The sequence below is a fragment of the Didymosphaeria variabile genome (genome assembly GCF_027946475.1).
Source record: "Didymosphaeria variabile strain IMI 356815 chromosome Unknown scaffold_5, whole genome shotgun sequence".
Classification (NCBI taxonomy): domain Eukaryota; kingdom Fungi; phylum Ascomycota; class Dothideomycetes; order Pleosporales; family Didymosphaeriaceae; genus Didymosphaeria; species Didymosphaeria variabile.
Genome location: NW_026611624.1, coordinates 3,478,473 through 3,500,964, shown reverse-complemented (window position 1 = coordinate 3,500,964; position 22,492 = coordinate 3,478,473). Strand labels below are relative to the sequence as shown.

At 53.5% G+C, this 22,492-nt stretch overlaps 9 protein-coding genes across 9 annotated transcripts; 5 read left to right on the top strand and 4 right to left on the bottom strand.

Moving 5' to 3' along the window:
* Positions 1–320: 320 nt before the first annotated feature.
* Positions 321–3,506, bottom strand: N0V89_007599 (uncharacterized protein; the record flags this gene model as incomplete). Its single annotated transcript, XM_056216361.1, has 5 exons — positions 321–816; positions 1,398–1,845; positions 1,928–2,716; positions 2,953–3,310; positions 3,402–3,506. The coding sequence occupies 5 exons, from the start codon at positions 3,504–3,506 to the stop codon at positions 321–323; spliced, it is 2,196 nt and encodes a 731-aa protein (XP_056070608.1).
* Positions 3,507–5,140: 1,634 nt separating this feature from the next.
* Positions 5,141–8,105, bottom strand: N0V89_007598 (uncharacterized protein; the record flags this gene model as incomplete). The annotated part of the gene is made up of 4 exons (XM_056216360.1): positions 5,141–5,892; positions 5,941–7,669; positions 7,729–7,752; positions 7,896–8,105. The coding sequence occupies 4 exons, from the start codon at positions 8,103–8,105 to the stop codon at positions 5,141–5,143; spliced, it is 2,715 nt and encodes a 904-aa protein (XP_056070607.1).
* A 1,100-nt stretch (positions 8,106–9,205) lies between these two features.
* Positions 9,206–9,861, top strand: N0V89_007597 (uncharacterized protein; the record flags this gene model as incomplete). The annotated part of the gene is made up of 2 exons (XM_056216359.1): positions 9,206–9,262; positions 9,550–9,861. The coding sequence occupies 2 exons, from the start codon at positions 9,206–9,208 to the stop codon at positions 9,859–9,861; spliced, it is 369 nt and encodes a 122-aa protein (XP_056070606.1).
* Positions 9,862–10,097: 236 nt separating this feature from the next.
* Positions 10,098–10,997, bottom strand: COX4 (Cytochrome c oxidase subunit 4; the record flags this gene model as incomplete). Its single annotated transcript, XM_056216358.1, has 5 exons — positions 10,098–10,274; positions 10,329–10,429; positions 10,498–10,656; positions 10,764–10,853; positions 10,907–10,997. The coding sequence occupies 5 exons, from the start codon at positions 10,995–10,997 to the stop codon at positions 10,098–10,100; spliced, it is 618 nt and encodes a 205-aa protein (XP_056070605.1).
* Positions 10,998–11,343: 346 nt separating this feature from the next.
* Positions 11,344–12,075, top strand: PNC1 (NAD(+) salvage pathway protein; the record flags this gene model as incomplete). The annotated part of the gene is made up of 2 exons (XM_056216357.1): positions 11,344–11,403; positions 11,455–12,075. 2 exons carry the CDS (start codon positions 11,344–11,346, stop codon positions 12,073–12,075), a joined length of 681 nt encoding a protein of 226 aa, XP_056070604.1.
* A 1,116-nt stretch (positions 12,076–13,191) lies between these two features.
* OSH6 (Oxysterol-binding protein OBPa) lies at positions 13,192–14,848 on the top strand (the record flags this gene model as incomplete). The annotated part of the gene is made up of 5 exons (XM_056216356.1): positions 13,192–13,298; positions 13,346–13,606; positions 13,655–13,901; positions 13,977–14,290; positions 14,341–14,848. The coding sequence occupies 5 exons, from the start codon at positions 13,192–13,194 to the stop codon at positions 14,846–14,848; spliced, it is 1,437 nt and encodes a 478-aa protein (XP_056070603.1).
* A 571-nt stretch (positions 14,849–15,419) lies between these two features.
* Positions 15,420–16,883, top strand: N0V89_007593 (uncharacterized protein; the record flags this gene model as incomplete). Its single annotated transcript, XM_056216355.1, has 1 exon — positions 15,420–16,883. One exon carries the CDS (start codon positions 15,420–15,422, stop codon positions 16,881–16,883), a length of 1,464 nt encoding a protein of 487 aa, XP_056070602.1.
* Positions 16,884–18,724: 1,841 nt separating this feature from the next.
* N0V89_007592 (uncharacterized protein) lies at positions 18,725–19,814 on the top strand (the record flags this gene model as incomplete). Its single annotated transcript, XM_056216354.1, has 2 exons — positions 18,725–18,751; positions 18,870–19,814. 2 exons carry the CDS (start codon positions 18,725–18,727, stop codon positions 19,812–19,814), a joined length of 972 nt encoding a protein of 323 aa, XP_056070601.1.
* Positions 19,815–20,907: 1,093 nt separating this feature from the next.
* Positions 20,908–21,807, bottom strand: N0V89_007591 (uncharacterized protein; the record flags this gene model as incomplete). The annotated part of the gene is made up of 1 exon (XM_056216353.1): positions 20,908–21,807. The coding sequence occupies one exon, from the start codon at positions 21,805–21,807 to the stop codon at positions 20,908–20,910; it is 900 nt and encodes a 299-aa protein (XP_056070600.1).
* Positions 21,808–22,492: the final 685 nt, after the last annotated feature.

Sequence of the window (22,492 nt, the reverse complement as noted above, 5' to 3'; positions counted from 1 at the left end):
GGCGAAGTATATGACGAACGGCGTCAGGTAGGCGCATATCCCGGCCGCAAAACCCAACTTCTTCTTATACCAATGCGCCACCCACGCCGCGAAGAAATACTCGAAGTACACAAGGAAGATGAGTCGGAAAGGCAAGACAGCGTTTCCAAAGAGGCGTTCGCTGACCTTATGGAAACCGACCGGTCCAGATATAACAAGGATGAAGCACGGAAGATGGCTGCGAAGGCCAGGGAAAGGCAGTAGACCAAGGATCTCGGTGACTTTGGGCGCGAGCGCGGTGCGAAGGCCGTACAAGATATAAAGGCCAAGACCGCGCATTGTTAGAACAAGACAGCGGTAAGATGGGTAATCCAAAGGTACACAGCATGTAGCTTGGTGAAGGGACTGCTACTGAAGAGCACGGCTTGCACCTCAGCGAGCGTGGCGGGATGGTCAACGACAGAGATCGAGCGGAAGAAGAGAAGTAGGAATCGATCAGCAACAGGAATGAAACCGGCCGGAAAGAGCCCGAAGTTGTCCATCTTGCAGAGGAAAGACAGGATCCTGGGGACGGGCGTAGTGTACGTTATGGGGCGCGTGCAAAGCTGGCACTTATCTCGGTGGTACGTGGGCAGCTTCTCATAGCATTTGTCGCCAATAAGGTGTCCACATGGATGCAGTTGTATCGGTTCGCATGGCGGCTCGTCGTCGTCCGGATCATCGTGGGTGCCGAAGTCGTGCAAGCAGACATAGCAACGTTCGCCGAGTGGGACAGCCTTCACCTTGGTAAGATATGGCTTCGCCAGAAGAGGGATGATGTTGCGCAGGTCCGTAGCCCTGGTAAGATCTGCAATCGCGGGTCGGATAGACGGAGCTGTGCTGGAAGATACTGAGTGCGAAGGCAAATAGCGGACTTGGTGGCAGCTTTGATATCTGTGCTGGTGCACGGTAAACTTGGTGAGTGCACTGTGGTTGAGATAGCCAAATCAAAAGCGTTGACCAAGGGTGGCGAGTGTGCAGACTTATGTGCGGTTCTTTACGTGGACATAATTATAGTGGACGACGTTTGGGTCTTGGTGAAAACAATCATAGCAGAAAGTGGAGTTAATGGTCGACCACAGCTCTTTCACCTCCTCGGCTGCATCGCGAGCACGATCTTCCCGTTGAGCGCAGAGCATTATTTCACAGTCGCATAGGTTCGACGTGTCCTTCCAAGTCACTCGATCTATCGTGGGCGCATGGCAGTGAGTCCATACCCCAAGATTGGATAGAATTCCATACTCAACGTCGACCTCCGTTCAACTCGACCCGAGCATCACACAAAAGGGTCGTCATAAAATGCAAGACAACTATATTGATTGGAAGAATGTCATTGTTGATCAGATCACTACCTCTCCCCGTTTTCCCCTCTCTAATACCCCCCCTTCTTCGGCTTAAAGCACTTCAACCACTTATCCAGTGCCGTGTAGAAATAATTCCTACTCGTCTCGCCCAACGGCACCGTAGTCCTGAAGTCATAGCAATGCTGCGCATTCGCAAGCACAAAGCCGAAAATCTCATCTTCGTCCTGTTCTGCGCCGCACTGCGGAGGGTTGGTAAACGCACGCGGGTGCGGCGCCCACGGCTCAGCGGATAGAGGGGAGAGTGTCCGCCAGGGGTCGAATTCGCCGCCAGACCAGTACAGCTGTGAAGGACGGATGTCCCAGCCACCGAAGATGGCGTTTGTACGGTCGGTTTGGGGCCATTCTGGGAAGAGGGGTGCTTTGGCGGTGGGGAATTGGCGGTGGCAGATGTCGTGCTGGTGCTGGAGGGAGTTGTACTTTGAGACGAGCTGGTTGGGGCCAAGGTTCGCGGATTGGAAGTATCCTGGAATGAGAGGTTAGTATATGCTTTTTGAATGTCTATTCTCTTCGCCTGTGTGGAGGAAGAAAAAGGAGTGTGGACTTACCCCATTGCGTGCAGTACTGCCAGGTCCAGCTCACACTGCTCGGGTCCAAGAAGGGCAGGTTGAGATTGCAGTCGGCCGTCACGTTCTTGTTACCTGAGCAGGTCGTGCTCAGGGAGTCGCTGACAACGCCGGCAAACTTTGGCCAGCTCGCCCATCGGTCAACAACGAACTTCGCGCCCTTGGTCTTTGCCCAACCGTCCTTTCCGGCAGCCTTGGTGGTGACTGGGTCAGTTTCGAGATAGTTGCAGAACTCTCCCAGACTCCAGGGTGATCCATCCATTCCGTACGACTGCCAGTACCAAAAGATGGTGGACAATGCGTCGGCGAAGGTGGCGTGGCTGTTCTTCTCCGCTCCAGCTCCGAGGAACTGCTGCTTGAGGGCCGCGGCAGTCTTACCACCCTTACCAAGCTCCTTATCAATGTAACCGATAGCAGCATGGACATCCTTTGAGCAGTTTCCGGCACCATACCTCTCCATGCCGCGTGCAACGGGCTCGAAGTACACGCTCATATCCACCTTTGCCTCCGTCGGGGCGCTGGAAGCGAAACCTGCAAAGATGGTCTCTGGGTACTGGTCACGCATGAAGGCGGTGCGCATAGCAGGGTACGATCCACCGATCATGACCCAAGGGGTTTTGGCGGGCGTGAGCGTGTAATTGATGTTCGGACGGGAGAACTTCTCCGCGAAGACGACGACATCCTTGAGCGACTGCTCAGTATTGAGCCACTTAAAAACCTCGGGCTTGGTGTCCACGCTGATTGGAATATTCCCAGGCGTTGAGTTACCATCTGTCGTCCAACGTTAGCTGATTCCATGATTATTAAAGGTGGTGGAGGAACAAGAGATGTTCCAAAAATGGTGCATATCACCATATCCACAGTACACACGCAGACAAACGGCCCAAGAATTGCTGATCTGGGCGGCCATCCACACATTACTTGACCGCAGAAGGCAAATCTAGCATTTTGACGCAGCCAAACCCCACTTCCTTGCCTCCCCGCAAGAGAACATAAATCAAACTCACAGTATCGATGCTCCCACACAATTCCAATCCCCTGGTACTTATCCACCAACCCTCTGAACATATTCGTCGTAGTAACGTTCCTCCTCAACCTTGAATCCACGTAAGCCTCACCATCTGCCTCGCCCACGTCGTACAGAAACACTGGCGCACCGGGCTTGTAGGCATCGGTGCTGACCCAGAAGCGGTTGTAAAAGGTCCCGTCCGAGGAGCCCTTCTTTCCGAAGTGGTTAAGCGGCAGCTCGACGTACTCGGCGACAACGTTCTCAGGCTCGGCGGAGGTGGAAGGAGCCGAAAAGAGGGACGCCATGACTTCTTCGGAGTGCATGGGCGTGCCATCTGGGTAGAGACCAGATTCGGCCTAGGTGAGATTGGATTAGTGCGGTTCGTGGATGTGAGGTAGGATACAAGCTCAAAGACAATTTGGCATTGTGAAGATGGAAAGGACTTACCATCTCGCTGTATTGGCGCAGTTTCGCGAGATCCATCGCACACGCGCCATTGAGGGCCGCCGTCGCGAAGGCCAGCACCTTGATAGACAGTGAGCAGCAGCGCATGGTGTTGTGCGAGGAGCCTTTGATAGGATAGTAACACCAATTGACAACTCAACGCCTACTACGACGCCTACGATGCTCTCTCACGAACAGAAAGCTGCCCACAAAAATGTGGCAAGCACCTCATATATACCTGTACCTCGCGCCTCTCGCTTCGCACATCACCCGGGATCTTACCCATGTCTTTGCGCACGAGGACGATGCTGGGCCCAATTGATTGTCGGCGGCCATTGCTCAAATCTACACGACCGCGCCAACGGTGGGCCGAGGCGATGCAGTTACGTTACTTGCAGATCGTTTATATTGCTGGGTGAGGAAGGTCGTTAGTACCGGGATGAGCATGTAGGCGTGGCCAGGATTCTTACCGCGTGTGTAGCGCGAGGTTGAAAGACGCCCGGGAGCGGGATGATAGGCCTGCATGTGGAATCTCTCGTGGCAACGTCTTGCTGGACTGGCGTTTAGCCTTTCCGTCTCTTCAAACATCACCAGGTCCCATCGTCCCGGCTTCAATACAATGATCGCCATCGCTGATCCATCATCCTTCAAGAACGACAACACGAAGATAGCACGCCTTTCTCCATTTCGCGCCGCTCACCATCGGCATACGGTAACTCATCCTCGTCTGCACTCGGAAGGTACAAAGTGGCACTGAGTCGTCGCTCCAAAGCTTATCACCGCCTTCCATTCGCGGGGTTGTGTACCTGCCAAGGTACACTCCACCTGCTGATTTGAGTCTAGACGGGACCAGCCCCACAGGCCGCAATATGAACGCTTAGCCCATACAACCGCCCAAAGGCCTGGTGCAGTGCCGCGGGCCGTCCAGGAGAATGCAGATCAAATGTACCAATTACTGGTTCATGGAAGGATGTGCACACTGTACTGTCTGGTGGCGATTTGGATTTGCCTTGGTGACAGGCCGTTGGAAAGCGCCGGGTAACACACATGCACGTGTATGCATGTAGTCTGCAGCATATTCGTGGGTCCACGTGCACAGCAGCAAGATGGCAGCATGGTTGGTGATGAGCATATTCTCGTTTCCCGCATATATTCCTAGATCAAAGTGCCATGTTTCTGCCGTGGCACATGGCTCGCCTCTCCTGATCCATCTGTATGTATCTCTCTCGCCTCCTCATACAACAACATGGAATGTCTTTTCCTCCGCACCCTCCCAATATAGCCCAGGCCCACATACACACCGATCCTGTACCATCAATCGTCTCATACTATCGAGATAGATCATCGTACAGCCGAGTTACTTGGCGGACAGAGCCGCATCGTATTCTCAAAGACCCATATTAGATTAGAGTAGAGGCACCCGCCCGCATATGATGCACCTGAAACATGAATCTGCGCCTGGTCGCCTTCGCTGTTACTCACACTCGCTTAAATACATATTGAACCAATAACGGAAATATGGGCCCCGCCGAGAGGCCACGTGCAGAGTGCTCTCAAACCCCTGTTGCGAGTGTCGTAGGCTGCAGTCTAGCTTTCTGGACTTGTTGTCGGGATTGACTTCATGGCGACGCGAGACTGCGGTCGCTTTCGTTGTTGTGGCCGTGGTTTGCGACGAGTGTACAGCAATAATACCTAACTCAAGCTTGAAGCGTGAAACGGCGCAAACAACATGAATTCCGTTGCTATTGTTGGCCATTATACTGCTGACTCCCGAAGGCGTTGTTAGAGGGATAGAACTGCATGCTCGGCCAGTTGTTTGATCCGAGCGTTTGCATAACGTTCTCGTCGCCGACACCAGTCATTTGTCCGCCTTGGCTCCCCTGGACGCTGACACTGCCGTGCGTGCGAACACTGTTCAGGTACTCGCCCTGCGATCCAGGCTGTCTGTACGCAACCGTCGATCGTGTCCACTGGTGCCAGTCGACTGGGGGGACTTCGTTCGCATAAGTCGATTGGTGAGGGTGGCCGCTAGTGGCGACCTGCGCGTTTCCAAAAGCATACGGGTCGTCTGTACGTGGGGGTGGTATGACAGCCGCTGCCTGTTGTAGTGCTGCGGCGTGCGATGCCGGCATTGTACTCTCTTGAGCGGTCATGTACGACTGTTGACCAAGGCTAGGAGCTGCTGGCTGCGGCACGGAAGCCGGCGGTCCGTTGTTGTATGTATACCCAGCACTCCCAGGAGGAATGGTGTAGGCCTGAGACTGTGGTGAGCCGGATATGGTAGCGGAATCCGCCGTGCTGGCAGCACTTGAATAAGAAGGCTGATGGTTGCCGTTTGTGTAAGTTATTGGTGCCGAGGATTGCTCGGGCGGTGCTTGTAGAGCCACTTGAGCAAGCGACTGACTTGCTGTTCTTTTGGCGATACTTGCGTTGATGTTACTCAACGAGCGTTCAATGATCTGAGAGATGGTGTCTTTCAACTTATCGCCGAAACCTGCCTTTGTATTAGTTCTGCCATTCAATTTTCATCCATAGTACTTACCTAGCAGCTGGCCTGACTCACTGATCAGCTCAATCCACTCGTCCATGTCACTCTTAAGGGTGTCCATGTCGGCTGAGGAAAGCTGGTCCAGCTTCTGATGGTGGCCAAATAAAGTGGTGAAGATAGCACCGATGTACGTGACGATATTTATCCATATATTGTCCAGACTTCGCAGTTTGCGCATCTCTGTGACGCATCGTAAGAGTTTTTTGGAGGCGACTAGGCATTTCTCTAAGCTGGCGCTGTTGGCGTTTGGGTCGTCGGAGCGACACATGGCGGGGTGATACATCTGCAGGTGATACTCATGGTACCAGTAATCCAGGTATACGGCAAAGATGTAGTCTTCCTGCGAGGCAGTTGCGGGATCTCGCAATTGCGGTGGCAATCCTTCTTTCCACTGCTTGATACCAGCTTCCAGACGCTGCAAAGTCTCTTCGTAAGCACCTGGAGTGGCGTTGATGGAGTAGAGACTACGGTACAAATGCGATAAAGGCACAGTGAACTTAGCAACATGTATCCCGACCTGGAACGAGCATTTGTGGAACTCATCCAAACCGACTTCTTCGCCTGGTAGGCAGTCGTTCATCGGTTCAGGAAATTCGACATCGATATCATCCATGTTTATTGGCATGGGTCGACCCAGCTTCCCACTCATGTTTGTCGTGAGAGCATGTAGTGTCCAGAAAGTACGCTTCCTCACTTCAACTTCCAGTGGGTCCATATGGCCATTGTTCGCCCAAGCCTTGGACGAACGATGGTAACCAAGCTCTATAGCCAATTGAAAGGTGGTGGAAGCCATTATCCAGGCGGCGCCTGGCTTGGGGAAGTTCCGAAGATGGTGCACAATCAATGTCAAGGCTTGCACATCATGCCAAGTGTGTGACAGCCACAAATCCTTGAAGAAGCTCAATGCATACCGGTAATGTCGATGCGACTCTTCCATCATATCCGCCTGGCGGTTTCGAACCGATATTTGGTAGTTCAAGGAAGCAATTACCATATGCACACAGACTGTCTCAGAGACTGAGGGCGAGAATCCAGGTTCATTCCCGATGCGCCATATCAACTTCATCATGGTCGGCTTGTCCAGAAGCATGATGTACGGATGCATTGAGCGAAACCACCAGCTGCAATACTCCTTGAGGGTCTGGTACGGTGGTAGCGGAACAGGATCAGGTTGTGTGTGACTCAAAGCCACGCGCATCACGTAGGTATATGACATGTACGAGGTGTCATAGTCCTTGTCGTCCACGAAGTCGGTGATGTCGATCTCATGGCCGAAGACTGACAGCGAAGTCCCACTAATGTTACTCAGCAAGGAGTCGGCGGATGACACGCCCAGATAGTTGTCGCCAAAAGATTGATGCTTGTACTGTGGAAGAGGCCGATTGTTCTCCAGCGTGGAATTGGCCGGTGTATAGCCTGCCGCAGGGGAGGTGCTGGCGTGGGTGCTGGTGCGGCGATTTGTCGATTCTCCCCACTCGCTGGCGGCGACCGGTGGCGCATATGGTGCGTTGCACTGTGATAGATGGTTATAGGTTGGTGCGGTACGCGGCTCAACGCCCATCTCCTTCAACTGCGCTTGCAGGTCCACCAGCTGGGAACGCAGGTAGCTGTTCTCCGACTCCAGGGCCTCTACCTGGCCTCTCGTCGTCGCGCGGCCGGTGATGCGGTCGGTGGTCTTGCATGGTGAGCGATTCTGTGCGCATGGCGAGCAGCCTTCGGGTCTCTAGAGTTTGGGTCAGCCTGGCGCTGCGGGAGTGGGTGTATGCAATAAGGGTGACGTACCGGGTCGCATCGTATCTTGCGAATCTGGCGAGGTCAGCGACATGCAACACGATAATATATACACAACCACCTGGGTAAAGGCGCTGCGCGATCGCAGCTTCCGAACGGTAAGTCCCGTAGGAAGCAGCGACGCGGCCTTGCCGAGTCAGCTCACCGTTGTGGCATACCTTGCAGCGGTCGCACGCCTGGCCGGTGCGCGACGAAGTAGCGAGGCGCTTCTTCACTGAGCCGGAGAAGTCGTTGTTCGGCGACGGGCGCTGGTAGGGCTGCGGGCTCTGCGCGAGCCCGGGCTCGATTTTGGGGATCTTTGCGTTGTGGGAAAGGGCGACGTCGGGCGATGTTTCCGGCATCCTCTTGTGACTAGAGGCGTGGGCCATGTTTGGTGAGAAGGCGGCAAATGCCGTGAAGCTTGCGCTGCCGTTGGACGCAGCACCTGCAAGCTGCCGGGCCAAGGTCTGGGCCGCTCACTGAATGCTCATGGCGATAAGCAGTACTACAATGCACACCGTGCAAACGCGTACAGAGTGAACGGTGTGGGCGGGCGGCAAGTGAGAGGCAAGGAGGCCTTGGAAGTCTGGGTGTGCACATGCACCACGCGCTTCAGGGCCCAGAAACTCCGTGGATGCTCGACCCTGCCGCCTGGGTTGGACTCAGCATGTCAACCCACTTCCGTCATGGCGGCGCCTGTCTGTCTCGCCGCCGCGCAGCACCTCGACGGCCACAACACAAAGCGTCCTCATTCGCCGTCCAACATCTCACCCATCATCGCAGCGCGCCGCGAACTGCTGCCCCAAGCGCCCACGCCAGTCGCTTCCTCTTTGAGCGCCCACTTTTCCGCATCCGGCGCTGAGCGAAAGGCTCGACTCTCAGAAGAACCCGTAGCTGAGGTTTCGGCGACCATCTGCACCCGGCCATCTCTCTGTGACGGAAGCTACTGCATCGTCTCCGTCAAATTGGGGCTGGAGAAGTCTTTTCGGTGAGACTTGTTGCACGACGAAACGATCACATCGCGTGGAAATTTGGTCTGCAAGAGAAGCCTCCACAGTGTTACGTCAGCCGCTTCGGTCGTTGGGATTGGTCCTATCGACGAGATAGAGTCAAGAACAGCACATCTTTGGAGCAGGAGATACTGTTCGATTCGATAGCGCACGGCTGTTCTGCTTATGGACCACAGACAGCACGTTTGACCCGCACTTGCCTCCCCTAAAATCAACAAGGCCCAAAGCGAAGCGTGCTATCAAGAATACTTCGAGGAAATCTGCTGCGAACTCAAAGAGCATCTTTCAAGAAGACCTACTAAAAGGGTCTTGCAAAGAGGGTAACATACCCACTCTCTCCGAGAAAGCACGCTTGGATCGCACTTGCCTCCCGAGACAATCCAGAAGCCACCAACACCCTGGAGGTCACACGATCTCAAGGCGAAGCCTTTTGGGCTCCTTTCGCAAGAGCCTACACCTTCTTTCTCTCACAAGACGCCATGGCATCCTCGCCACCACCACCGCAAGACGACATGGCCGCCTCAACCCCCAACCCAGTACCAATCCCCATACACACCCTCACCCTCCCCACTACCCCGCCCAACCCATCCACATCGCTCTCTTCCGCGACGTCCGCAACGCCTCCCACCTCCGGCACGAGCTCCTCTCTTCCAACCCCGCCTACGACTATGCCTTCCTAGACGCCAGCACCCTTCTCTCCTACCACCAACTACTTCTGGCCGCTCAACTCGCCCTCCACGCGCACCTGACGGGGAGGACCAAGACTCGAACCCCGCACTCGGAACTCGTCTTCAGGCTGCACCCGAATAACAATATTGGCGAGGCATATCGCAAGTTCGGGATTGGGGATGAGAGTACGGAAGTTGTGGCTGTGAAGTTTGCGCTGGACCCGGAAATTAGCAATGAGAGCGTAGGGAAGCACCTGGGTGAAGCTGTGGAGGGAGAGGCTGTTGCTATTGGCGAGGAGGGCGAGGAGGTGGGCATTTTTGCGGATGTGGCCAAGATCAAGAAGATATATAAGCTCAATGATGGTGGGAAAAGGAAGAAGGGTCCTGCTGTGAATGGGAATGCAAGGGATGAGCGGAAGGACATGGAAAGCGTGATCTTGGGCACCATGGCATTGAAGGGGTCATGAATGAAATATATCCGGGTGTGCTTTGTACCGGGAGCGGACAAGGTTACGAAATGCATAGCCAAGATGAAGATAGAGATAAGATTAGCCCGAAATAGCATCACGTATCAACCCGTGCAAGTGTCAGAACAAAGGAAAGCCTCCAGTTTGACTATGCTACAAGGTTGCAGGAGGTAACGGGAAACATCTCCATAATTGTATAGATACACCACCAATTCTATCACATGATCAGACCCAGCTTATGCGTTCAGGTAATCGACCTTGATGAAATCCGACATGTTCTTGGGCCTGGGGTAGGGGTTCTCGTGGTGTTCTCCGTGGTGGTCCGAGTGTGCGTCCTCAGCAGGGCCGACGTAGTGCATCTTGTAGGCCGAGCCGCACTCCATGCAGCGGCTGACGGGCTCGTCGCGGGTCAGCTACGATATGTTAGCATCGCTTGCTGGTAGGTCTTTCGCACATTGAGGTCATACAGTGATCCAGAGAACGCCATGCGAGTCGGCGGGGTGGCCAGTGCAGCCGACGTACTGCTCGTTGCCGGCGGAGTTGACAACGATGGGGTCCTCCAGGGTGCCTGTAGTCCATCAGCTATGACGCCCATAATATCACCCCATCCTTCCCAAGGGTTTCCTGATGACGTACCGACACGGCTAGCATCCAATGGCCGCATGTCGAAGATGTCGATGCCCTGCATCTTTCCGAGAATTTCGAGACGCTCCAGACCGGTGGCTTGCTCGAGATCGGTAGGGACGGTTCCGGGCTTCGCACCCGGGGGGAGGAGGTCGGCCTCGGATTTGATCTCTATAAAATGATATTTGTTAGCAATTGTCGTTTCCTCCAGAATATCGCGGTGTCCCGGGTCGCAGCTCGGTAGCGCGAGGGTCGGGCAGCCGGTGGGCACCACGTACGGTCGAGCTTCTTGAAGCCCTCTACAACGCTGGGAGCGTTCGCGGAGTGGCCTGCCTCCTTGTCCGCGGTGGCCTTCTCGTTGGCATCGCCTGCAATGGACGTCAGAAATGCATCGTATGATCGAGCTCCCTGCGCGACTTACGACGGACGAAGCTGGTGGTAAAAGTGCGGCGGGCGAGGGCGCGGGGGGCAGCTCGCCGGGCGACGGCAAAGGCAGAGCGCTGGACGAACATGGCGGGCGCAATTGGGTGTGGAGCGGAGAGGGACGTGGTGGTGTGAAGCTGCAAAGTTGGCGCTGAGGTCCAACCAGCGATCGTGCCATGCGAGCTTGGCGAGGAGCTCAGATGAGTCAGCCGATTGTGCGCTAAGTTACGCCATTGCTTGCTGCGCCCATGGTTCGGGACTCGCCGTCGCCGTCGCTATGTGAGGTCCACCAGGCACAGCAAGCTGGCGGAGCAATCCAAACGTGCCGGGCGCTACATGCTGCCGCCTATATAGTAACCAGGACGTTGTATCGTAGTCGTCGTCACCTGCACCTTTCGTATCTCCAGCACTGCACCTACGCACCTGCCTGCAGCAATGGCATCATTCAAGCCCGCGCTCGTCATTGTCGACGTGCAAGAGGATTTCTGTCCGCCCGTGAGTCGAATGCATGCAATCGCCAACCCTCGCTGATAGAATACTGTGAAGAACGGTTCGCTTGCTGTTCAGGGAGGACGCGACATTGTCCCTTTACTTAACGACCTCCTCGACCGCCCCTTCGCCATCAAGGTAGCCACCAAGGACTTCCACCCGCATGACCATATCTCCTTCGCCTCCAACCACGAAGCGCCCAACAACAAGCCCTTTGAGTCCTTCATCACCATTCGAAATCCTCTCAACCTTTCTGAGACGCAAGAGACGCGTCTATGGCCGGACCACTGCGTGCAGGGCACCAAGGGCTCTGAACTGCTTCCTGAGTTAAATGTCGAGAAGGTGCACAAGATTGTAGAGAAGGGGCAGGACAAGCGTGTGGAGATGTACTCTGCATTCGCAGACCCTTTCAAGAACCCTTGCGTGGACAAGAGCGGGCTTGCTGATTTGCTACACGAGGAAGGCGTTACGGATGTGTTCGTAGCAGGACTCGCAGCGGACTATTGTGTGCGATACACAGCACTGGATGCAGCGAAGGAAGGCTTCAAGACGCGCGTCATCGAAGAAGCGACCAGGGCAGTTGACCCATCCGCCATGGATGAGGTACATAGAGACTACGAGGAGGCAGGCGTCGCTGTCATAGGAAAGGATGACGAGTCGCTCAAGCTGGTGAAATAGCCAATTCTGGCTTCTCACCTTTCTTGTCACTATTTCCATCATTTCACTTATAGAATTGGGGCCAGGCGGGTTTCTTGGTAGAAACGGAGCTCGGATAAGGAAGATACCCGATGGACATTTCCTTTGCGCACTTGGTCTCCGTGGATGGCTGAGCACTCACGTGTATGGACATAGACTAGTCCAGGCACCAAATCACGATCATGCACTTTCGTGTGTTTCATGTTTCTTGAACGGGCGCTCTCTCTCTCTTCCGATGGAGCTTCGCTATTCCGACGATGCCGAGTCTGCGGCGGGTCAGCTGCGCTCCATCGTTCACAAAGTGACGTGAGTGGGTGCATTCACCGCCGCACTCTATATCTCCAGAGACTCGACACCCACACGGCAGGTGTTAAGGCATCTTTCGTATTGTCAATATACCAAATAAACACCACGGCGTGACTGACGAGGCGGGGCATCTAGGCACGACCGAGGAGCCCGGGCCAAAATTTTCCCCGCGCCCACGCGTTCCGTCATCGCTCACTTACAGGGTCGCATTCGTTGGCTGTGCAGAGCCACACTTCACCACCAACAACGAAGCAGCCTAGTGTTGCCTCAGCCCGGGATTGCAGGATTTCCTGGTTGCTCTTTCACAACTCTTAAACATCATATGCAGCGGTTTCGTTGAGCAGATACCCAGCATGGTTCTAGGCCACGGACACAGGCGGCACTCGCTGACAAGTGAGTCTTCGCACAGTTTGCTGCCTCTGTTTTGGCATTGCTTGCAGCGATGGACCATTGATCGGACAGGCTAACAATATGTTACAGGCAACCGCTCGTCGACGGACGAAACTAGAGGCGATGAAGTCACCAAGGAGGACGAGACAGTGGTGGACGCAGACCAGGGCAACAGTACGTCTGCAGCGCACTCCGTCGAGCCCATGGGGGGAATCTTTCTGACCGGGGTAATTTGCAGTGCTCACTCACATCATATCGCAACTGCGGCCAGGCGCAGACTTGAGTCGAGTAACGCTACCCACCTTCATATTGGAACCACGGTCTATGCTCGAAAGGATTACAAAGTGCGCCTTAACGATCTAAGTCCTACGAGGCTCGAGTGCTGACAGACCATATAGCTTCATGGCCCACCCCGAGACACTCCTACCCATGACGGAGATCGAAGACCCCATCGATCGATTCGTCGCCGTGACCAAGTTTTACTTGAGCGGCTGGCACATCAAACCTCCGTATGCGTGCCACTTCTACCCATAAGCACCAGCTGATGTCATGGCAGAGGCGTTAAGAAGCCGCTGAACCCGATTCTGGGTGAGATATTCACCGGATACTGGGACTACCCCGATGGTACAAAAGGTTATTACATCTCCGAGCAAACGTCGCACCATCCACCCAAGTCGAGCTACTTCTTCATGGCGCCGGAACATCACATACGGATAGACGGCACGTTGAAGCCAAGGAGCAAGTTCTTGGGCAATTCAGCAGCGAGCATGATGGAGGGCATAGCAGTGATGCGATTTCTGAACACTGGGGAAAGATTGTAAGTCGGGTGGTGAAACCAATCGTGACTCGGCTAATCATCATGCAGCTTCGTTACGCAACCTAACATGTATGCGCGCGGCATCCTCTTTGGCAAGATGAAGTACGAGCTCGGCGACCACAGCTACATCCGGTGTCCGGAGACTGGCATGGTGGCCGACATTGAGTTCAAGACTAAGGGATACTTTGGTGGCACATATAATGCGATTGGTGGCTTCATCAAGGACAAGAATGACAAGCAACTATTTGAGCTTTCGGGCTTGTGGAACGAGGAGATGTGGATCAAGGACTTGACGGTAGGTTTTCAATATGTCGCTGTTTACAGCTGCAGAACTGTGGTTCCGCATTATTGAGCTAACTCCCCCCTGTAGACTGGTAAGAAGGAGCTTCTCTTCGACGCATCCCATGCCAAACCCTCGTACCCGAAGGCTCGACCACTGGAGGAACAAGACGAACGAGAATCGCAAAAGCTGTGGCACGAAGTGACTGAAGCCGTGAAACGGAAAGACCAAGACACAGCGACCAACGAGAAGGCACGCATTGAAGATCGGCAAAGAGAAGAGGCGGCCAAGCGGATGAACGAGGGAGTGGATTGGCATCCGCAATTGTTCCGCCGGGTACAAGGTGGCCATGGTGGAAGCGAAGAGGGTGAGGAGGATCTCGATTGGATCATCAATGCGAAAGTGTCAGTATCGCCGTTCTCCGTTATTGAGGGTCCCACTGACCGTAATGTAGCGACGGCAAGACGCCTCAAGAGCAGATAAAACAGGTGCTCGAGATTGCAGCTATCCTCCCCGGCCAAGCACCACACCGTAAATTTAGTATCCCTGCTTTGTCCCGGACCAACACCAATGACCCAGCTGCAGCAGGCAACCACGCCATCCAGCAGAGCCACCCAATTCAAAGCAACACAAATCCAGAAGTCAGTAAATCAGATCCCGACCTCCAACAAAAGCAGCAAACTTTCGGCGACCTCATTGATCTTAGCGACCCGACTCCTAACAAGGATATAGACGTGAATGCGAACAACCCCAACAACCCTCCGCAACTTCCACTCGACAAACCGAAGTCTCAGCCTGAAAACTTCATTCCTGAGAAGAAGCCCCAGGATGAGTTTGCAGAAGATCTACCGCCCAGCAAGTTGTTAAACTTCGTGCAGGAGGAGCCCGGACAAGGGCCTGCATTGAAGAGAATGGATACGGAGACCGAGGAGGAAGAGCAATTCCACGATGCGCACTCGTGAATCAAATGTCTCGCTTTGTTGATGCATGTCGGCGCAATACCAGCTTCCTTCGCGATTCGTGGCTCTCAGCGGCTGTGCAGATTATAGCAAGACCTTGCACGTCGTTTAGCTGGGGAGTTTTGGAGGGTAGTTGGATGGATACACATAGTTGCTCTGGGTGCCGTTAGGGTCGTAATGAAAGGAGCAGGTATGCATAATTGACAGAACATCGTTTTTGAGCGGCAAACTTTGCTATCTCTGGGGGTATGCACCTACACTACATTATGATTCCTGGACCCCAGCATTGTGCTGCAGACCTACGATGGAACTACGCCAAGCCTAGACAGAGATGTAAGCTAATCGCCCGAACAGGATAACCGTCACGATCTTGAGGTGTTTATATCCCGCGAACCCGTTCTCGCAGTACCTGAGCTGTAATCCAGTACAACCGCGCAACATGCACGCCACTTACCACTGTTCCAGGATCTTACAGCCGTCCATCAGCCGGTGCAAGCCCACGTGCTACTTGGCAGCCTGGGCAATCTAGCTGTATCTCGGTTCGGAGTTCGTACCTCATCACCTCCGCCTGCAAATGTGCATGCGACCAAGAGCCCAAGAAGAGAAGGATTGTCCCACGTGCAGAAGCTTTGGAGCTTCCCTGGTCTTGAGCTCCGCTGGGCTGGTAGAGCTACCGCATAGCCCAGGCCTGAATCACGCAGATAAGCAGAGCGATGGCCCCGGAAGATGCAATGCGCGCTGCAGGAACGCATTCGTTTGGTTCCCCGTCATTGTGAGAGCACACGAGCTTTGTGAATCGTCCAAGATGCGCTGCGTCATCGCCCTTGCGCTGCTGGCAACTTCTGCCGTCGCGGCTCCCTCCAAGGGCTACAACACCGGCCATGGCAACAACAAGCTCAACGTCCAGATCGGCGACCGCCCGTACTATCTCATCAATAACATGGACGATGGTCCCTTGAAGAAGAAGCTCCAATCTTGTTCCGAAGGCCCGTTCAAGACCTCCGACTTCGTGGTTTCCCACCGCGGCGCCGCACTTCAATTCCCGGAGCACACAACGGAAGGCCTCGTGGCGGCTAGGAGGCAGGGCGCCGGCATCCTCGAATGTGATGTTGCTTTCACGAAGGACAAGAAGCTCGTGTGTCGTCACGCACAGTGTGACCTACACACTACAACCAACATTCTTAACACGACTCTCGGCGCGAAGTGTACCACGCCCTTCCAGCCAGCCGCCAATGGGCAGCCTGCGCAGGCCAAGTGCTGCACCTCAGATATCACCCAGGCCGAGTTCAAGACGCTCTGTGCCAAGATGGACGGATCCAACGCCAATGCCACCACGGTCGAAGAGTACATGGACGGCACGCCGTACTTCCGCACCGATCTATATGCAACCTGCGGCACGCTCATGACGCTCAACGAGTACATCAAGATCGTCGACTCGTATGGCCTCAAGTTCACGCCCGAACTGAAAACTCCCGAAGTTCCCATGCCGTTCAACGGGTACACCCAGGAGCAATACGCACAGGACCTCATCGACGCGTTCAAAGCGCACAAGATCGATGCTAGCCGCGTCTACGCCCAGTCCTTCCTGCCTGATGACATCTTCTACTGGATTAAGCACGAGCCCAAGTTCGGGAAACAAGCCGTCTATCTCGACGAGCGTGTCGACACACCCGAAGGCTACGCCAACGCCACAGCCTCCATCCCCGAGCTCGCGAAAAAGGGCGTCCGGATCATGGCTCCCGCGTTCTTCGCGCTCACCAAGGTCGATCCTACCACCAAGAAGATCGTGCCCAGCGAGTACGCCATCGCGGTCAAGAAAGCCGGCATGGACATCATCACGTGGTCGTTTGAGCGGTCGGGATGGCTGAACCAGGGTGGTGATTATTATTTCCAGTATGTGAAGGAGGTGGTGAACAATGATGGCGATATGTACACTGTTCTTGATGTATTGGTGCAGCAGGTGGGAATCAGGGGCATGTTTTCGGATTGGCCGGCGACGGTTACGTATTACGCTAACTGTTTTGGGCTGGGACATTGAGGTGTTGAGAGAGAGTGTATATAGGAAAGGTCATGTGTGAATGAGACACAGACAATATAATAAACGGGCGGAAAAAATGGCTCGTGTAGACTTTTATCCCTGTTGAGCCGAACATAGCTGGACTGGAATTGTGTAACAACGATCCACCAGCTCCGTGGCATCACTCCCATACTGAACAATGGACAAGCAAACGAAGTCCTCCAGAGAGGCCGATCACCGCATGACATAGTGAACGTAATTGGGACTCAGCTGTTGGGTAATCTGCTGACACATGCTGCACAAGCTTACCAGCAACCAAAATCTTGGTCTTCAATGGCATTACCGGGCAAGAGAGTTTATCTGAGCCTACCACTTCGCATACCTGCCTCAATTTCGCCGTTTCTTACCGGTAAACAGTCCAACAGAGTGAAAGATGTCGTTGGGAAGATGCAAGACGCACAATCAATGCCGAGCTGCTCAAGATTCCGTTCACAATCGGTGCGGTTGTCCTAGGCAAGCACTAGAGAACAACTATTGAGCTCTCAAGACCTGTTACTGCTCAGTCATTCAAGCCGCGAAAGGTTTAGGTGCAACAGTAATACACGTTTACCATGCAGCTACAGCGCTCTTCCTCCGGAGTCTCATAAGTCGTGGGCGCGAGCCACGCACAGTCCGATACATTGGCACATGATTGGCTACCGCCTTCTGAACGAGCCATCAAGATGCTACAGTGCATCTAGAACGCCAAAACATGCTGCCGCGGTGGATCACTCGGTTCCTGGGAGCACCTCGCCATGGACATTACTCTTCCATCGTCAGAGTGTCAATGGTCCCGCACTGATATTTCCTGTCAGAAAGAGTTTCAGGATATTGTTGAGCATGTCAGGATGTATCACCACATGATACGCGACGATGATGATGATGCTTCCGTTCTTGTGCTATTCAGTAGCAGAGTACTCGGTAGGATCCTCGAAGCACAGCATGGAGTATTTGAAACTGAGGACTCGTGGGTCACGCACGAGCAGCTGGACACTGGTCTTGGATTTCTCTAGGAAGCTGGAAGGGCAGACTGAGACTAAGTATCGCTTGCGATGATGCATGGCACGATGCAGACGAGACCAGTACGATTCTGATCGGTCTGCAGGACCTTCTTCGACACGCTCTAAGACTGCCCAAGGCTGAAACTATTCTACGAGACAATGGCCTTCAACCAATGTCACATATATGTGAATTTCGATTTCATATACGTTGATTCCTCATTCTCGCTCGCTTATTTACACCAATTGCTGGTAGCAAAGCTCAATTTAAGTGGATGAGATCTCATGTTTCAGTCTGATAGCAGAAGCTAATGAGTAATCAGCGAAAGCTCATCACCATCAGTCATAGACAGACTGGTCGCGTCTAGGCTCGTCAAGCCTTAAGGACAAGACATGTACCACGCGAGGGCCGTTCCGCCTAATGTACTACGCCGGATTCAAATCCGCACCGGATATACCGACTGAAGTATTTCGCCTTGTGTCGTGGCTGGATGCGGTGGTGTCGGCCAAATGCGTTTCCCGTTGTCTTACATTTCCCTCATCGTAACTACATCTTCTCCCAACGAACAGTTGCGTAGTGAGAACGGCGACGCGCACTTCTTGAGAAAGACCGACATCGTCAAAATTTCTCTGCTTTAGGGTTTCTTAGCTGCCCGCACCTCCATGATCCCTTCTCAATTGGCAACAAGATTTGCCGACGGCGCGTTTGAGAGCCGCGGGGTTGTTCAAAAGCCTTCAACCCCCGATAGTCTTATTCTCGAATCTTGGTCTTCTGGTTATCTAGATGGAGCTCTCTTCATCATGAGTTGTGTTACAATCGCCAACATGCGCAGAGGGGTTCTGCTGCACAAGGTGAGCAGACCGAGACAATTTAAATCATGGGATGCTGATCAACTGCAAGCTTGTTCTTCTTGAGGTATCGCATCTAGTTCACACGCTATCTAGCACGTCTGACTAATGTATAAATTAGCTCTTCTTGGCCCTCTGGCGTGGCTTCTGGCTCTTTCCACCCTATCCCATCTACTCCTGGTGGCTCTCTGTTGGTGGAATGCTTCTGGACGCATCATGGTCGATTCATAACGTCATAGCCTGGATGAAGGTTGCACCATTCCTCCCGCATCGGACCAGTCAGGCCTTCATTTGGACGCTTATCCTTGCCCAACCCTTCTGGATCATGGAGATATACGCAAATTTCGCCTATTTTCACGGATGGAATGACCTTTTCCTCAAAACAAGACCCTGGGAAGCGCTATGTCGAGATCCTTGGTGGATAATCTCAAGCTCAGTCCTCTTCTGGAAGATCAAGATGCAGTACGACATGAGGCTGAAAGAGATTGTTGTCATTTCTCCACGATTCGGAATCATGATGCTCGCTGCGATTCTGAGCGTTATTTTCTTTATCCTCGACATCATCTCCGCGACGAACACACTCGATCTTGGACTTCCGAGCGGCATCAACCCATTCTGGAAGGTCTCGTCCGTGTTCAAATGCCTCATGGACTGTGTTGTACTGGACGACTTCAAGACCGCAATGGATCGACTGCGCGCTTACAAGATCAGTCACCTCGGGAGCTTTGCGCAGGATACGAACTCTACCCGTATAGATTACGCCGGCGACCTCGTTCGAACATGGGAGGAGGTAGCAGCTGACGCGCAGCGGCGTTCAGAAGCCATCAGCTTCGGAGGTGGTGCATTGGTCGGAAACAATCACCCCACTGAGGCCGAGCCAGGTAGGGGGACTCTCGAGCATAGGTATCCCAGCCAGGTGCACACGATAGTGCCTTCATCACCTGACTCTGAACCCTCAAGTTTTGGAAATGGAACATTCAGCGAAATATTCTATCATGAGGATATGAATCTAGACCCACTAGAAGATGACCCGACGCAGAGGCCGAAACCCGCACACGTGAATTAAGGGCACAGAAGATGAGCAACACTACTTTCCTTATATACAAGTCTAAAGGGCGAATCGTTCTGCATTATATAATGCTGAGTGCGCTGCATGGAGAACGCTTTCCATTTCTTGTCAGTTCTATAGAAAAATACCCTTTGAGTAAGAAAATAGAGCATCTCATATCACGGGTCTCAAGCTCAGTCTTCTTGAATATGCAAGAAAAATAGTATGAAGGGGTCCAAAACGCTGACCACCGCGGGGGGCTGAGATTATACCCAAATGAATGGTATTGACGAGCTGTCAGTCTGTTTGAACGCTGAACAATATCCCTACTGCTGCCCAATGGGTTGGGTGTATCATTGGTACACTTTCACATCCAATCTCCGAGTCGCTCTTCGCTTTCTCGACCTGATCCTGACGATTGTACCTCGTCACTCCACCGGGATGGATCCAGTCCAGAATGACCATGGCAAGAGAACAGACAGGAACAGCTCATGCGTACCAATATACCTGTCAAATCATTGAACCAATTCAAGCGCCCGCGCAAGGGAGCGAATAATGATCATCACCACGTACAGTGAGTGCAAGTGCCTCTTCCACGACCGGAAAATACGATCTTTATGAAGAGGCCCACGAGGATGATGTTTTGACCCGAGGAGATTTCTTCAGCGTTGGACAACGTTACTGCGCGAACCCCTTGCGTAAGGAACGAGACAAAATCTCCAACGAAGATCATGGTGAGCCATGTTTGACGGACAAATCCTTGCGCGTTGGCCCTCGGCAAAAGCACAATACGACCGGGTTCCATATACATGTTAGCAGCAAGTAGCGTCGGAGCATCGATGATATAAAAGAGTTTGCACTATCAAACACCACAACATGGGTCTATCGACTGCTTACAGTCACCCAATACTTCGATTCAATCCGTTAGCTCGAGAGCTTGGGACACTGATAAATCTCGCATCCGTTGGCCTACAATCCTTCAGAGGACAGGATCCTGCAGCGTTAGGAGCATTTCATTTCCCAAGTACAGGATTTGATCGTGTTCTTAATCTTACTCTACGTCTCGACTATCACACTTTGTACGCGCTTCTTTGCACGCCACCCCCCACCCCTAAAGCCTCCCCTTCTCTCTACCTAGGATCTTCTCTCTCTCTACAACCCTCACATCCCTCGGCCCCTCCTTCTTGAACTTCGTTGTAACGACCCACTTCCTCATCGTCCCCTTCACGCCCTCCTTGTCGAGCTCCGGCCCCGCGAAATCCAGCCTCAGCACCGCCGTATCCCTATCCAAGCCCCCCACGCCATCCTGTTTATCCTCGCCATAGTCGCCCTTACCCAATACCACCGGGCTGATAATCGCCTTGCCGAAGGCGGCGTCCTCGGAGCTTAACCACTGCACCAGGCGATCTCGTTCGCGCTGGAGTTCGTCTGTTGGTGGGATGGGGGAGGAAGGGGAAGTGACGGTCGGCGCGAGGAAGGGGGATAGGTGCCAAGTCAGAAAGTACTGTGGCGGGAAGAGGATGATGCGGTTTTGGTTCGCGAGATCAATCCATTTGTTGGGCGGGAGGAAGCGCGCGGCGGTGTGCTCGATGCCGCCGTCATGCATGGGATGCGGAATGACGATGTCGGCTTCTTCGACCTCATTAATATCAGATGTTTCAGTGCGTGATTTCGATACCGGGTTGCCAGGTGATGAGGATCCCAAGGGGAGGAAGTAGAGGTACATTTGCGTGGAGAAGCGCTTTTTGACGTTCGGCGGCGTGATCCAGCGTGTGAAAGGGACTAGAGATTGTACATCTGCTTCGCAGCCCCATTTTGCTAGGAGGTCTGGGAAGAGGATTCTGCCTGCGTGTACAGATTTCCTTCCTTCTTCTCTTTCGGCATCGCTGATATCAGTGAAGAGTTTGCCGCCTTTCTTAGCCAAGAGGATCCCGCTTTCTTCGAATGTCTCCCGGATAGCTGCTAATCTATAGGCGGGCTGATCTGGATTTTTGTCTGTAATGCTGGGCATTGGGCCATCGTGCTCAGGTGATAAAGCGCCGCCAGGGGAAGACATGCGCTATGTGATGGTCATCATGTCAGTGTGCTTCGACTGGATGGAAGAGAGAAAGGCAGATGTGAGATCGTATGCTGAAATCTATATCTAGAATGGAGTATGCATCCTACCGAATGTTGTACGTACCACTGCTGAACGCACTCGCAGTCCTCACCCGATGCAACAGCAGCACCTGATTCGTTGGTGATATGACCAGCACTGAAGCACTAGGAATCGGCACGGGCGGCGTCTTTGGCACCTTCTTTAGCGGCCTATGGTCCGCTGGACTAGACATAGTCCTCTTCTGGGTGAGTGGAAGTATTGCAAGTGGTTTTCGGAGGCGTCGTCCAGCTACATGTATTGGTATGTGTAGCTCTAGCCAGGGAGGTCTGTGGGCAAATGTAGATCCCAATTGGAGACTGGAGGATGTTTCGACTATGGATATCAACCGTCTGGACGATGGGCGAGAGAAGATATGGAGTACGCGCATAGCGACCTGCAATGCGCGGTGCGGCAGGCGCCATCATGTTTGGACTGTTGGAGCTAGAATCTGGCGGGGAACTTGGGGAAGGTGCCGAGGTTGACTCGGAGTCGGATGTCGGATGTTGGGATGAGATCACCCATCCTCCACACCATGCCTCAGAGATCACAACGAACTGGG